The 17297-nt window shown below is 40.7% G+C and overlaps 1 protein-coding gene across 2 annotated transcripts in view; it reads right to left on the bottom strand.

The window, feature by feature from the left end:
• The window catches only part of GRM5 (glutamate metabotropic receptor 5), a 219698-nt gene that overhangs the window by 7406 nt on the left and 194995 nt on the right, over nucleotides 1-17297 (bottom strand). Inside the window, exon 7 of one of the 2 annotated variants that reach the window (XM_032768731.2) lies at nucleotides 11733-11828. The exons of the other annotated variant lie outside the window; for it this stretch is intronic. Within the exon in view, the coding sequence (XP_032624622.2) occupies nucleotides 11733-11828 (96 nt within the window). The remainder of the gene's footprint in view (nucleotides 1-11732; nucleotides 11829-17297) is intronic. 2 annotated transcript variants of the gene reach the window in all.

Genomic DNA, 17297 nt, shown 5'->3' with positions numbered 1-17297 from the left:
AAAAAAGACCATTAGCAATGGAAATATTTCTCCAGAAAAACAAACAATGACTGAGAAATGATGTCCACATAAAAACATGGGTCCATACATACAAAATTACATGCAGGCATGATTTATATACAAAATAACGGAATTTTTAACATGTTATTTTGGCTTACAAAATATTTGCAACAACCATTTACTGTTTTGGAAAGTCAAGCAAATTTGAGATCCTGGTTGTGTTAGGACACGTTATCTTAAACAATATGTATTAAAGCCAGAAGTCACTACACTTCAACATTTTAGTTTGTTATGAAATAGTTTGCAGTACTAGAACAATGGGAATTTCGTATAGAGCTTCATAGGGTGCTTTCAGATTGCAGGGAGTTGCTATTGAAAAAGCTTATGCCTAAATAAATTTGTTAGTCTCTAAAGTGCCACAAACACTCCTTGTTCTTTTTATCTCTTCTAGGGATCTAAAAACCTTCTAGTGAGTGTGAACAAAAGAACTCCTGGTGGATTCATATCTATGGTTACAATATATGGAGATACAGTGGATCACATAACACGACATACTATGACACCTTTTCTTTACAAACAAACTCTAGCAGACGAACACAACCTAAACCTCCAGGGTACGAGCTGTTTGGAAGCAAATTTAGTCTAAGCTGTCCGATAACCTGTGTGGGTGCATAACAGCATAAGCAGGGATTATACCCTAATTTCCACTCCTTCAAGCACTCTTTGCACTCCTACACAGCTCACTGGACATCAGGTCTTCACAAGTAAGTGGATGTTGTGCACCTACAGTTCCCCCATTCCTAGCAAATTGGTGGGGAGTGAGTGGAGCTTTGGTTCTCTCCCCCACCACCCTCAGCATGCTAATCAGAATAGCTGTGCTTCATGGGGTGGGGGAAGGAGGCTAGCAATGTGTGACTAGTATGGATCAGTAGCAAATCACTAGCCCCTTGACTGAAGGAGGGAACAGGGAAGGACTTGTGTTTACCTGAGGTATGGTTCCCTGCCTCTGTGGTGCCTGGGGTGACACGACAATGTGCGGCCCCTTAAACAGGGCAAGAAGAAACAGCCCATTCTTATCCTTAGCTTTGATCCATTCTACTCTTCACCATTCTGTCATTCTGATTCATAACTAGTGACTGCCACTTTAAGCCAAAGGGCCTGACATGATTCCTGTTCGCTAACAGCCAGATGCCGGACCAGCCTTATGTGGTTGTGAAGAGATATAAAGGGGAAATAAGAGTAGTAATATCCCCCCAGCTACCTGCATGGCCTCTTGGGTTACTGGGCTTGGACCAGGTGCAAGTAGACTTCTTGAGCCCCTGTACCTCTGTGATAAGTTAGTAGAAAAGCTGATAGCATCTTGAATTAGAGGGGTGGGAGTGAAGAGCTGACCCAGCATAGGGAGGGGAGGAGGAGAGAAACTGGGAGAAGTAATTTTCACCTGGGACAGCCGCAGTGGCAAATTAACTCTTTCATGGAGCAGCTGTGACTCTCATGTGTTCCAATTCCTTCTGTGGGCCAGGCCTGATTGATGCCGCTGTGCACTCTCCCTTACACAGGGGTAGAAGTAAAGGCTCAATCTAGCTGCATCTGGCTACTTATGGAATTTTCCTGAGGAATGACTGAATGGTTTGGCCCTTAACTATTTCAAGTCCTTTGTTATAACCTGCTGAATATAGCATGCACCAAGTGAATAGCAATTTATCCATTAAAAAAAGCCCAGACATGAAAAATCAACAACAGTACATTCAGCAATAATTAGAACATTAATTTCAGACATCCAGCTTCTCTGTTATATCCTGCTGCTCCTAATTCCTATTCTATGACCTAATGCAAAATTAATAATGTCATAAGAAGAACTGAGCTTGCTAATCTCTCTGTGAAAGTAATTTGTTTTTTTCTTTTGAGGGTGGTATGGTGCTTGGTAGGGCTGTGTGACGCATCTTGTGATTGGGGAGTGGAGGGGCAGGATTGATTAAAGTATCATCTTTTCAATTCTTACTCCAACTATATAGTGCCAAGTTAGCTAAATCACATCACAAAGTACACGCTTTATAGAGAAATAAATAGATAAACATGGACGACATAGACCATGATACCTGCTAATGGAATATCACAAACAGTTGTTTACATTTATTGGGCCAGACCATGCCATGTTCTGTTGAGTGATGGGAACCTTTTGGTCAGTGATATTCTAGATCAGGGATTCGGCTCACTAAGAAACCTTGCTTCCTCTCAGTTTCTCTCAGGGGACAGTATATTTACTCTTTTCAGCTCCCAACTGAATGCCAGATTGTCTTGTGGAGTACAGAATACATATTAATATGCTAGTCTGTCGTGCAGATCTTTTGGTTCCACTGTGCTTCACTGGATGGGTCACTGATTAAAATCCAGTGATGCAAACTTCAAGATAGTGCCACAAAATATAGCCCACAATGCACATTGGCACTTTTTTATTTTATTTATTTATTTATTTATTTATTTATTTATTGCAAAGAAAGGTATTTAGTGGTGGCACATTTTTGTGATTTATATTTCTTTTTTACAGAGTGGCTAACTTCAGTTTTATGTACTGGAAGATCTCCTCAAAACCTGTCACCTAATAAATTTTATTCTCAGCCAGTTTGGCTTACCATGACCTAACAAGTACAAGAAATTTAAGGCTTTAAATGGGGTCTTTGAAGTCCTTAATATTCACAACTTCCCTCTCCAAGTGTCCACATCTTCTGGTATGACAATGGCTTGTGTACATTCCTTATTCTCTTCCATTGTTTATTTTCTAATCTGCTAACTGGGCTTTCAATATTTTTTTATTTATGACTAGTAAACCAATGTCTTTAAGACAGAAAAAAAATAGAAATGAAGCCAATACAAATTAATGTTTTCTCCTCGATATTTTCTGCATTACTAGTTTAGTAAATATTATTTTGCCCTTTGTTTTTGTTGATAGAACTGAAATTCTGCTCCTTGTGTTTCTCCTTGTGTTTCTAGATATCTAAAAGAATGGGCAACACTCTTTAGCCAACTGCCATTATAGAATCAGCAAAGGAAACATGAGGGCAATGACTGTGCTTTGTGGAGGGGATAAACGAAAAGGAAACATACAGACAGTCACATAAACTGGAAACTCTCTATTAACTTTATAGCAAGATTGTCATTCCCATGGATTACTTGAGCTTGATATAAGTAATTTGGTGAAAAGTTCTTAGTAGTACTGTGTGGACATATGGTCTTCCTCTCTTATTAATAGTGGGTAATTTATTGTATGCAAGTGCAAGCTGAAAATAAGTCATTTATTTTCTTGCTAACATCTGTTGGCTACAGTATGTAAATATACATAAAACCCATGGAATTCCATGTTTATGAGACAACCCAGAACAGAGAGCTACACATTTAAAAGTGTACATTTCTTGAAAGCAGAATAAAATAAATAGAATAAAGTGCTGCCTAAAACTATACAGACCAGATTCAGTCCTCAGTTACACTGTTGAAAATCCAAAATAATTTTGCTGATTTCAGTGATATATTTCTGGATTTCTTATCCAAGTCTTGACAAAGTCCTGGTCTGAACACAAACCTTCACGGAAATGAAAAGGTCTCAGTTAAAAATGGTTTAGCTATTTCGGTGCAAGTGTAGGTATGGACAGTCTTGTCTCTGGAGTAAACTCAATTAGCTAAAGTCGACACCTAAATTGACTTTAGCCATTTCTGTTCCTAGTCTAGTGTGCCCACATACAGACTTGAACAGAAATAATCCTATTTTTTTATGCAACTAATGTCTTTAGGGCATTGTCTTACTCCATCTGTTTAATCAGAGGCCCCTCCAACCTTCTGCCAAGAAGGATTCTTCAAATGCAAAGAAAACTGATAACAAGAGTCTTTTCTCAGAATTCTCTGCCATCACCTTTCTGAAGATCTCTCTAAATAATCATTCTCTCTGAAAAAGTGGTGAAAAATACTAGATACTTTATCTAGTAATTGGCTTTCCCTGACTGGAGCTTTGTGTGTGTGTTGGCACTAGTCACTTGGGCAACCGGCAATTTCAGGCTGATAGAAATTTTTGAAATGGCTTAAGTTCCTTTATCCTTTGAAGACTGCCACCCATCCAACCTCTTGCACCATGCTACAGACACTTGGGTGAACTAAGTGGCTTATATGGACAGCTCCAGTGAGCCTACAGAGAATGTACAGTTTCTCAAGAGTGTCGTTTCAACCTTTCTGTCCACTTGGTCTCTTAGAAAACGGCACTGCTGGCAATAACCGTTTCCTTCAATATGGTGGACAACCAAAGGAATCCTGGCCATTTGCACTGTAAAGCTGATGCTTCTAGTTTCCTTTGGAATTTCTGTGTGGATGGCTTTGGTGGGTTGCTATCTATCTGTTTTGCCCTTGTTCTGAAGTACGCTGTTATCCAGGGTTGGGCAGAAATGTGCCCTGGATCTTGCTCTATATTTCTCTGAATGAGACTCAAGGAATCCCTCTTCTCTGAGGGAAAGGTCTTCCCAAGAAAGCGTGGAAGTCCAGGAAAAGAAGAGATGAGGAATTTCTTTGTTTTTTGTTTCCCTCCTTAGATTTAATGAATCGTTTGAATGCTCGGGATCGCTTCTGAAGGAAGATCCACACAAGCAAGTGAGCTCTTTCACTGCTCATATGATATGCCTCTTTTAAGTCTTCTTTTACTTTTTTAAACCTGGCTCAAACCACACTTTTGAGCCGGGTTCCCCGAAGCATAGGGATGAGGACTGCTTACGTGTGTTACAGCCATATTCAAAACAGTACTTCTGAGGAGGTAGAGGTCATGGGGCACAGGATAGAAGAGGAGCACCTCTGATGTCCTCTACTACCATTACTCATCTGCCCTCCTTAATCGCGTATGGTTGTTGGCAGGTGGATAAGCCTGGTTTTACTGCTGGTGATCTTACTTTGCATCAACTGAGCTGCTGTTGGGATCAGTTTCGGAATGAATGCATTTCGGCTCAGTGCCAGGCCTCCTGTTCTCTTCAGCAGCTGCTGCTGCTGCTGCCTGCTGAGCACTGCTTTGAGGAAGCTGTTCTGCAGAGTCCTCCTCATCAAATTCCAACAGCCTGTGGTACCTGTGAGCTGAAGACACAGGATGGGCCTGAAGCTGAGGGGAAAAGAGATCCCCTGTACCTGGGACCTGAGTGGTCCCCTGCCCTACTGCAATCTGGAGCTGCCCACTCACTGAGCTTCCCCAGGTGTGGAGGAGGAGATAGCAGTAACTGGGGGAGTAGCAGGAGAGGAAACGCAGAGCAACAGAATAGAACAAAAGAACAAAGTGTTTCACTGCTGAAGTGGTGGAGAGGTCTGAATGGAGCAAAGGCAGACATTTCTGGCAAAATACTAGTGGGCAGGCCCCCTAGGCTCACCCTGATTGACAGCTCCAGCTGCCTCTGAACAATCAGCAGGAGAGAAGTGGTGGCAAGTGTAGAGATGCATCCCGTCTAGATTGGTTAAGATTTTAATGACCAGCTTTATTAAACACAGCAAATAAAGTGAATAAATAGTCACATCATTCTTTCCCCCATAGAATCATAGAATAACAAGGTGGAAGGGACCTCAGGAGGTCAGCTAGTCTAACCCCCTTCAAAACAGGACCAATCCTAATTAAACCATCCCAGCCAGGGCTTTGTCAAGCCTGACCTTAAAAACCTCTAAGGAAGGAGATTCTACCACCTCCCTAGGTAACCCATTCCAGTGCTTCACCCACTCCTCAATGATAAGTTTTTCTTAATAGCCAACCTAAACCTCCCCCACTGCAATTTGAGACCATTACTCCTTGTCTGTCATCTGCTACCACTGAGAACTGTCTAGATCCATCCTCTTTGGAACCCCCCTTTCAGACAGTTGAAAGCAGCTATCAAATCCCCCTCATTCTTTTCTTCTGCAGACTAAACAATCCAGTTCCCTCAGCCTCTCCTCATAAGCCATATGCTCCAGTCCCCTAATCATTTTTGTTGCCCTCCGCTGGACTCTTTCCAATTTTTCCACATCCTTCTTGTAATATGGGGCCCAAAACTGGACACAGTACTACAGATGAGGCCTCACCAGTGCCAAACAGAGGGAATGAGCACGTCCCTTGATCTGCTGGCAATACCTACTTATACAGCCCAAATGCTGTTAGTCTTCTTGGCAACAAGGCACACTGTTGACTCATTACCAGCTTCTCATCCACTGTAATCCATTTCTGCAGAGAGGCAGAAAGGCTGCCTTGTGACACTCTAATTCCATTCTACATAAGTAGCCCACTAGTGAGGTATCCATAAGCCATACAGCTTAAATGACCTATGCTGTTGTGCTTTGTAAACATAAGAGGTAACCAAACAAATCAGACTGGAATGAACACTGAATCGTGGAAAACAACTGTCCATTTTGTCCTAGCCTGTGTTCCCGAGGGAGCTGTGCACCCATTACACTTTCACTGCAGATCTTTCACAAGAGTATGGCAAAGAATGAAAAAGAGCTGCTTTCTTTAGCACTGAAAAGGAACTTGATTCATATTATTCCCAAGACACTCTGTGACCCAGGGACCTCGTAGAAGAGACACCATAGCAAAGATACTCTGGTCTGGTATCTACATACTAATTCACCAAAGAGTGCCATGTAAAGTCTCTGCTGAAAGCCTGGGTCACACTGGCCCTCATAACGCATTGCAACATGTATTTACAGATGACATGTAAGGAGTTAGGTATTGTGACAAAGTTCCCCTCTACCTGTGTGGGTCCTGCGCTTACTGGCAGATTTGCTCACCTCAGTGATCTCCCCACAGTCTGGATCAAACTCCTCCTGTGTCTGATCAGGAGTTGGGAGTTTGAGGGGAACCCGGCCCGCCCTCTACTCCGGGCCCTATGGATTTGCAGCTGTCTATACTGCCTCTTGTAACAGCTGTGTGAACAGCTACACCTCCCTGGGCTACTTCCCCAAGGCCTCCTCCGAACACCTTCTTTATCCCCACCACAGGACCTTCTCCTGGTGTCGATAATGCTTGTATCTCCTTAGTCATCCCCAGCACACCCTCTCACTCTCAGCTCCTTGGTTCTTGCTCCAGCTCTCACACGCACTCCTCTCCTCTGGCTCCTCCCATCTGACTGGAGAGAGCTCCTTTTAAAAACCCAGGTGCCCTGATTAGCCTGCCTTGATTGGCTGCAGGTGTTCTAATCAGCCTGTCTGCCTTAATTGGTTCTAGCAAGTTCCTGACTACTCTAGTGCAGACCTTGCTCTGGTCACTCAGGGAACAGAAAACTACTCACCCAGTGACCAGTATATTTGCCCTCTACCAGACTCCTGCACCCCACTGGCCTAGGTCTGTCACAGTATCTATATGGGAAAATATATATTCTCAAGGCCAACGATTTGGGGCTGGAAACAGGCAAGAGATGTTTATCTATCTGTCTGGCTACATGCAAATTGAGCATTGTATGGTTCACAATAGGTGCCAATTTACAGTCTGAGCAAAACGCTAAGGAAGGGATTGTGAGATTTTTCTAGAGGGGAGGTTACAGAAAGAAATAAATCAGCAAGAGGAAGCCCTATTTACAAGACAATGGATCATTGGAACTATATCTAAGACTGCAAAGGGACATCCTGAGGAGACGAATTGCCAGCGTGTTCTGTCTTATGAAAGAAGGGTCACAGCCTGCCTGGTTGAAAACCACTGTAAAAACTTTGGGTGAGCTAAACTTCATTAGCCCAAGGAAATATCTGGTTAGTTCTGTTTAGAACTCCAGAAAGTACGTTATGATTTTATTTTACATGTAACTATTTGTTTTCATTCTGTTTACTTGCTTCTTCTCAAGTCTCTGTTCTTGTTAAATAAACTTCTTGTATTTACTGTTATAGCTCTTAGATGCATGAAGTTGAGCGGAGTAGTATAGTGAGGTGTAACTGGTAAGTGGGTATGTGCTATTCTTAGAGAGTAGCAGATCTGTGAATTCTGAGAATGGTCAGAGGAACAGGGCCTGGCTGTTCCAGAGGGATGGTTGGAGAGGACCTATCACTGACCTGTACAGAGAATGCAGGGCCTGCAGAGGCCTGGGAGGCTGTGCTTGTGTTGCCAAAGGCTGGTGGAGTTGGGGAATCAACCCACAGCAGCCACAGACAAGGCTCCCTCATGCTCAGGACCGGTGTTAGTAAGGTGCATCACAATGCTGGGTACCCCCTGGAAGTGTCAGACTCTTTGCTAGGCTGGCAAGCTTGTACAGTCTTCTGCACATGTCTAGGGTCCATCCTATAAAAACTGATGGCTGAGATTTTTATATCTGCCTGAGGGATTTGAACACCCAGTTCCTGCTAATTTTAATGGAAACTGGGTATCCAAATAACTTAACAGATTTGAAAATCTCAGCCAATATTGATAGAGCAATTTTCATCCCAAAGGAACCCAAAGCAAATTATAAATAGATATACAAACCACCGAGGCAAATCACAGCATCTGTTTTAACAATACACAGCTGTTTAGGACAGGAAGTGAAATATATGGTATCTAATTGAAACTACTGGGGGATTTCTAGCAGGCCTAATATAATTACCCAAGCTGGAAACTGGTCAGAACTCCAGAGTTAACATTTTTCTTCACTTACAGAGATGACCCTGAGACTGCTCATTAACACAAGCGGTCAGGACCTGTGTTTTATTTTCTGTCTGAAATATGGCACTTGCAGCATTGCAGTGCTCAATCATCTCAAGTCAGTGCGATTCAGAGAGAGAAGAGTTCCATCCATCGAACCATCAACTCCACTTCCTACAGTAGCTAGGTATTCTTTACAGTTCTTCATCCCTGCTTAGCTGAGGCCTGATGCAAAGCCCATGGAAATTAGTGGCAGTCTCTCCTTTGATTTTAATGGGCTTTACGTTACACCATTTACAATATCTATTTGAGTAAAAGTGGAGAACGTCCATTTCATCTCTCTAAAATGAGTATCAGTCACACCCACACCCATACACCATGCAGAACAAGGAGAAAGATTTAGCACTACCTGGATTTTGTTTTCAGTCTCTAGACTCATCTTGAATTTTTCCAGTCTGATTATTTCCAGTCTGCACAGAGTATCTAGCATGGAGGTAATTTAGGGTGTATGGCTTGACTGATATATTATTGCAGAGACATTTATTCACATGGGATTTATGTCATCATTGGAAAAATCACTTGTGAATTATTAATCAGCTTCTTATTTGTTGCATTTAATTAAGCCAGTAATTTAAATTTTAAATCATAGCAATGCTACCAAGACTCCTACTTTCTGACAGCCTTATAAAACATTCCATTTCATAACTGATGTTTATGTGATGTAGGTGGAAGATGCTTGTATGTGATTCAGAACAGATTAACTCCCCTTACATATAGAGTAACTTGTATGCAGTCACACAAAAATAATAACTGCTAACATTTAGATAGCACTTTCCATCTTGAAGAAGCCCAAACCTTACTATAAGATGCAAATATAAGGATAATTCATCCACCTCAGAAATGTACCCACGTCTAGTTTGGAATACGATAGCAATACTGCACAAGAGGTTTACAGAAGTGAGTAATGAGTAATTGAAACAACATAGGGTATTTTAAACCAAAAAGATGTAACTGTAATTTGGTCAGTACCCCCTACAGTTGTGGGGAAAAAAAATCTGATGGGATATTTTAATCATCCAAAAATAATCAAAGCCGTGTTTCTATGTTTCCTCAAGACTTCAAGCATCACTGTGCCTCTAAATATAGGTTTGATACTTACTGAAAAGGAAGAATACCACCTACACTGCTTTCTGCAGCACCTATGTTTTCTTTGGAAGTCTCCCATCCTAGCCAGTTCCAGCTCTAGTTAGCTTCTAAGAGCTGATAGAACCACAGCTTGGGCTAGTATGGCTGGAGACAACAAAACACAGCCATAAAATACAAATCTAATATCTGTTAAACAACAAATATTCTTAACTGTTTGAGTAGGTCTTATGAATGACAGTCTTGCTATAGAAGTATTACACTGATAAAGTTTCCAGTCTTTCTGACTATTAGGGCATCATCTTTCACAGGAACCTCTTTCTCATCTCTACTTGGCTCAGATGGATTATACTCTGGAATGCACATAGATTCTTCACTGTGAAGATATAAAATATAGATAGAGTTTATATATATATAGATATACAGTTTTATACATTAGTTTATATATATGTATGTGTAAAGTATTTGTAAAAAGGGGAACTAAACTATGTAAAACGAAATACAATTGTTTCACATTTACATGCACTGTTTCCTCTTCAGTTCTCTCTTATTCACTGACTCTAACTTGCTTTTAAGAAAAAAACAAATCTAATTGCAGGCAATGCAAGTTAAAAATATTCCCAAAGAACAGAGTGCAGAACACAGACAGGTTGACAAACAAACAGCAGGTGTCGATAAATTTCGAACAACCACATGTGAATGAATGGTGCTGTCATTATTTAAGCAGCCAGGATCCCTAGAGAGTGCATTGTTATAATCACATGCCTTGTGTGCTTGAGTGAGCGTTGTTAAACATAATGGGAACATCATGCAGTGTGCATCTTGGAATGTCTTCCTGCAATTACAGGATGGCTCCCTGGTACAAAAATCAGTAAGGCCAAAGGTACATTTTGTTCACTCTTTTGGTCATGTATTACGTTAAGGGTACATTTCTAAGTTGTTTATAAAGGGTTAAATACATCTTTTAAGAAGTGGTAAATCAAATTGTTATAGACTGCAATAGAACCTAACAGTTGCTTATTATTATGTCTTATAATCATGTATGCTACCTTCTACCGATGTGCTTATAACCATGTATGACTCATGCTACTCGCCTGTAACACATTTATCATATTAATCATATGTTAACAGAGCTGGTTGGAAAATGGAATTTCGATCCCACGGGAAATTCCAGCATTTCAGTATTTGTTTTTGTCCGAACCTAGGATGAAAATTAAAAATCTTGAAATATTTTGATTGGGATATATAGGGGAAAAAATCATTGAAATGTTTCATTTCACTAATGTAAAAACATTATAATATCATATAAAATATTACCCACAGTGAATATACATATAATATTAAACATAGTATAGAAATATAATAGTAACATTTAATATAAAAGTCAAAATGAAATGTGAAAATCTAAATGAAGTGAAATAGAATTAAACAAAACAAGAACATTGAAATGAAATTAAACAATTGATCCACGCTCCATTTTGATTTTGAATAATTGTGAAGCTTTTCCATCAACAATTTTGTTGACATGAATACATTCCCATGAAACATTTCAATTCTGACAGTTCCATCGATTTTTTCCCAACTAGCTCTCTTCATTAACCCTTTAGAAACTATTTATTAATGTAACCCTTTATATAAAGTATGACCCACATTTAGATAGAACTCAGGATTTACTTACTTGATAGCTAGATACTCTATTACCATTGCTTATTGTTACCTTCTAATGGGTTGGCCCAGGGTGTATGATCAGGTCTAAAGTTTGTCTTGACAAGAGCCCCATATTATGACAACATCATGAATGACAAGTGGTTCCGATCACCTAAATGAACATGGTGCATTTTTGCAGATCAGACGTAACATGTAAACCAGTGGTGGCCAAGCTTTTTTCTTTTGGACATATTCTATGGGATGCACAGTCATTACAGATAGAGGATCTGGGTCAGAACTGTCCCAGAGGTGCTCCTCTTGCTCACAGACATATCACACTGCTCCACTCTTTGCTTACCTGCTCATTGTAGCTCTCCCACCATTTCCCATACTCCCTTTTGGGGTGAAACACTCTATTTCCGACTTGTGCTGGGCCAGCCTCCTGCCTTTGTACCTAACAAATCATGACAACAACAGGAGCAAACAGAAATAAGTGATTTGTGTGCTCGGCTGCCACCCTGTGCTACAGCTGCTGTGCAGAATGCCACACTTGGGAAGGTTGCTATTGCAATGGTGAATATTGCACCAGCCCACCTCAGGGGTGTTGGAGAAGCTGCATAAGCCCTCCAGTCCTGTGCTCAACACAAGCAGCAGTGCACAGGTGAGCTCAAGCACTTTCTTTGCTCTAGCAGGAGCGGAGTAATTCTGCAGAGTTAAAACCAAACCAGCCTTTTCTTTCTAGTGTTTCACTTGGACTAGGTAAATCAGATGCATAGACCAAATGGAAGATTAAGGGAAAGAGAATTTGAAATTAAGGAGCAAAGAGAAGTTAACTAGTTGCTCCCTGGGTCACAAAGAACAAGGCCTGAATTCTCATTCCTACCTTAATATCCCTCCCTAAACCACTGAGCGCTGCATCTCTGCAACATCTAACTCCTTCTCTCCATTTGTGAAGCCTGAACACTGACCCTTGTTTGGATACACCTTGAGCACAATTTAACACTATGAGTGAATGTCCATAGCCCTCACTTGGATGAGCAATTGGTACTCAAGAGTCTGATTCATCCCTAGATGGGGGACTAGTGCAAGGCCTGTTCACCACTTATGTCCTCAAAACAGAATTACAGTGGGACTTAATGCAAAGGTCTTACGCTGGCTCTCTGTGCAGTGGTGAATTTCACCCTAGTTGTTCAAGTTCTATGGGTTCAAATACTCATTTAAATGCCTGAATTTGGGATTCAGAAAGCCTATAGAGATACTCATACTGAAAATTGGGTCCCCTCTCTTTAAATAGTTGCTTGTGATATTCCATTGTCAGATGTCGTGATCTGCATCACTCACGTTTAGCAAAATTATTTAAAGCAAATCTGTTTGGTTTGACACGAGTTAGTTAACATGACATGATCACTAACATAACCATATAGCTAATTTGTTGCCAATTTATTAACCTGCACGAAAGCCAAGTAGCAAACAGCTAATCCAAAGCCAGCAACGCAGTAAGACAGCAACAATCTGAGTGCAAGCAAAAAGGGAGCAGTATTTTGAGTGGCAGTTCCAGTAAATGCTGGGTAGGGAAACGGTGCCACAGTGCTCTTTTTGAGACCCAATGAAACTTGTGGAAGAAGTCTTGATATGATCAAGGGTTGCTTCAAGGACCTGAAAGAAGGGATCTGCTCCATGGTTGCTTATGCAGCACTAATTTTTGCCAATGTATTCATGTCATTATGAACCCCCTGGACTGATCGCTCCCTAACCTACTCCCTAAAGTCCTCGTCATGTTACAATGGAGAGAAAGCATCAAAGAGCATATAAAAGTTGTGAGTCCCTCTGCATGGCCTCAATAGAGTCTGCATGCTTGCATGCAGTGGAACCATGGAGGCTCTATAGGATATAGGGTTTCTGTGCCAATGGAGGGCAGTGAATGTGGGGCTTGATTTTGCCCCAATGTTGTCTTTATTTGGAAATACTATAAAAAATTTTGTTTTTCATCCTAGTCATTAAATGCAAAGGATTTTTAAAAAATATATTAAATCTGAAAGCAAAAAAACAAACAAAAACCCCTTGAAATATATTTTTTCAGTTAGCATTAAGAAGTTCTATGCAAAAATTATCTTTCACTTTAAATACAGTCATAAATACAGCCAAGTTCAACTTAACTACTTGTTGTCAAGATGATTTCTTCTTTTTTATGAAAGCACCTGAACTGTAAAACATCATGATGACTCTATTCAGCAGAAAGGGTAAGAGAGATTTTCTCTTATGCAGAGGGTCAGTACTAGGGCCATGTACCACTTAAGCTATATGTTGTGGGCATAAAGACATATAGGTTTTCTGTTGGTTTTCTGAACAAAGGTGAGTTGCATCCAGAGGTAGGAGTGTTTTATATACGATATGCACCATACGATCCTATCAATAGTAGGAAATTTCAAAAGTAATCCATCATGCAGATCACTTCTGCACTCACTCCATTTACAAAATTCCCATTGACCTTAGAGAGGGAATTTAAAGGTGATCTGCACATTCTATGGGTGATCAGTAGGGTATTATGGAGAGAAGAGTTTGCTTGCAGGCTGAAAGAAAATATGATAATATAGTGTGAGCTGTTGATGTGTGTGCTCCATCATGTTATTAGATAGAAAACACTAAGCAGGATATTCAGGTGTAAGAAAACAATGGCCTAATTCTGCTGTCCTCTCTCAGATAAAACTCCCATTGAAGACTAGCAGTAATTGAGCCATTGGAAAGCCAAGGAATTGCCATCATGGATCAGACCAGTGGTCTATGTAGTTCTGGCACTGAGAATGGTCAAGTGCAGGGCACATTTTTTGGCCTTGCTTTGTCTAATATAAACACATAGCACCAGGCATATTTATAAATAAGAATAATAAAAGTACCCTATCACAAGGCACTCCATTGTACATATTTCACCTTTTGGGGAGAGGAGAAGAGAATAACATGTGCCAGACATGTAGTCACATTGCTTAATGCAGTACTGGAACGCACTCAGATACTATGGTTATGAGCACGGTATAAAAACCTATATACAGGTGCTCCCCGACTTACACAAGTGCTCCATTTCAGAACGCCTTGCGTAACTTGAATTTTGCATAAGTCGGAAACATATACCTGATAATTAGACAAAACAAAACAAAAAAACCCTTCTATCTCTAGCTTATGAAGCTTTTTCCATAAGTGCAGATTTGCCTAAGTCGGGTTTGTGTAACCCAGGGGGCCTCTGTAGAATAGAACAGAATAGAAGTACCACTTACAAAGAGGAAGGTGCAAGAAACTTTGCAGTAGGCATTTATGGGGCAACTGGTAGAATTACGCTCTGAAGCATGAAGGTTTCTATCTCTTCCAAAATTAAAAAAAGATTAGTATAATGACTTAGGATATTCTTAGTCTCCCTACATCCCTACATATCTAATGCATTTGTGAATTTTACTAAGCTCTTGGCCTCAATATCTTGATGCAATGAGTTAAAAGGGTTGATTGAGGATTATGTAAAACACTTTCTCCTTTTATCAGTTTTGAATTTGCCACCTTTACATTTCATTGGCTCTCACTTTATCATATATTACAGGGCTTGGCAACCTTTGGCACGCAGCCCACCAAGGAAATCTGCTGGCAGGCTGGGACAGTCCATTTACCTGCAGTGTACACAGGTTCAGCTGATCGCAGCTCCCAGTGGCTGCGGTTTGCCATTCCAGGCCAATGGGGGCTACAGGAAGCAGCATGGGCCAAGGTATGTGCTGGCCGCCACTTCCCGCAGCCACTATTGGCCTGGAATGGCGAACCATGGCCAGTGGGAGCTCTGATCAGCCAAACCTGTGGATGCTGCAGGTAAAAAACCGTCCCAGCCCGCCAGCGGATTTCCCTGATGGGCCGCATGCCAAAGGTTGCTGATCCCTGGTGTATTATGAGAAAGGGTAAATAGAAGATCTTGATCTACTTTTCTGTAATATTCATTAGTTTTTTCTTATGCTTTCTAAAAAGAGTAGAACCAATCTCTGATCATGTCAGAGTGTTTCCCTGTCTCAAACTCCTTCTCATCATCAGTCTCTGAATTCCATTGCCTGAATAAGGATTAAATGGGACTGCAGAATTTAGCCCATTGTTCATGCACCACAAAGCAAGGATAATTTGCTGGGGTAGGAGATTAGAGAACTGATATAAATCTCTCTCCACATGCATTTTAAATGGCTCCTCCATTACCATACAGGTATTTTATTGTTATGATTTACTGAATGCCAACAGTGTGCTTGGCCCTGATTAATCATAGAGAAAGACAGCATGTCTGATCAACATTTCTCCTTCTCAAGGCAGAAGTAATGTCCTCATAAAACTGCAGCCTGGAGGGATGGAAAAGGTGACATTTCAATGGGCACAATGAAAAAAAATGGAGTCAGATCTGGCCATTATTTTTAGGACTGGACAAAATGGTTAAAAAATTTCCCTTTTTTCACAAACAGCCTTGCAGTAGACCATTCCTAGAGAGGAACCCAAACCAAGACTTTCTGAACCTCCTGGAATGTTTGATTAATCTGTATTTGAAGTTTTAAAATAAAATTTCACCCACCTCTTCATTTCATGATCGAGTGAAGTATAAGATACTAAAATGCAGCAAGAACATTGGTTCTTATGAGAGTTCCAGGTACATTTTGCAGGCTCCCAAGATTTGAACAGTTTGAATAAGCCTCTGAACTAAACCCTAACTCCACACTAGGGTAAATCACATATCTTTGTATCCAAATGTTTGCAAAGCATCTACACTGACATTGACAGTGTTGGTGAATTTGAGCTGACTGGCAATCAGCTAACTCATGTCAAAACAGGGCCATAAACTCTAGTCTAGACAAATGCTTAAATATTCTTACCATGTGGGGAGAGGGCATTCTAGTTATGGGGGAAATGATGTAACCCCTGACCTCAGTTGGTACAATTACAATCTGGTTGTAAACACTTTGGAGAAAGCTTCTCTCATGAATTTGTTTCCTTCTAGGATTTTGACTACATTTTTGCTGTGCACAGGGGTCAGGACTATGTTGGGGAAGCATGCATGTGAACATGTCGATTGCTTCCTGGCTCATGGGCCAAGTTCCTTCATTCCCCTTCATGACTCCTGTTGCAGAGCAGACTCTCCAGGATTTTTCAGGTTAGGCAGGGCTCAAGGTAATCATTGGCCATGTGTTTCATGTTTTCTGGTATCCATATGAAAGGAAGGCAAAATTTGGCCTGTAGAATCATATGGCCAGAAAAGACTGCTTGTGTCCTTCAGGTGCTGATTCAGCAAAGCATTTATGCACATGCTTAAGTCGGACTGACTTCCATGAAACAAAATTACTGCTTAGGTGCTTTTGCTGAACCTGGCCCTCAGTTTGTTCTCTGAACATTTTCAGGATTAATGACTGCCTCATTCTGGTTTTCTGTGCATGTGGAGTATATTTCTTAGCAAACTATAAGCATGGTATGTTTAAATCCCTAAACGCCAAATGTCATGTAAGGAAGAGCCAAGTAATATATAACGTTAATAATCCATGGATTTAAAGTCTATAATTAGGCATTGATGAAGTGCTGTCATTTTATTGCCAGAGTTGCTTTTAATGATGCTTTTTAATGGTGCTTTTTAATCTATTTGTGCTTGGAATTTATCTAGAAACTTGCATAAAACCAAGCCTCCATCTTCCCAGACAGTGACATATTTTAACAGTGTCAGCTCATACACACACAATATTTTTCAATACTATCTGGCCCTGTCACCAGGAAATGATGAAGATTCCGCATTTCACAGCAACAGGATAAGCTCTGCCCTTCACACTAGATTACAAAAACAAACATTTTGTGCATGGAGAGTTCTGCATACTTTTAAACTGGTAAAGACAGAACTCTGAAGAATGTTTAATATATTCACTTGATCTGCTAC

The sequence above is a fragment of the Chelonoidis abingdonii genome, chromosome 1 (assembly GCF_003597395.2).
Source record: "Chelonoidis abingdonii isolate Lonesome George chromosome 1, CheloAbing_2.0, whole genome shotgun sequence".
Taxonomy (NCBI): domain Eukaryota; kingdom Metazoa; phylum Chordata; order Testudines; family Testudinidae; genus Chelonoidis; species Chelonoidis abingdonii.
Note: the sequence above shows the minus strand (reverse complement) of the source record. Positions and strands in the feature narration are given on the sequence as shown.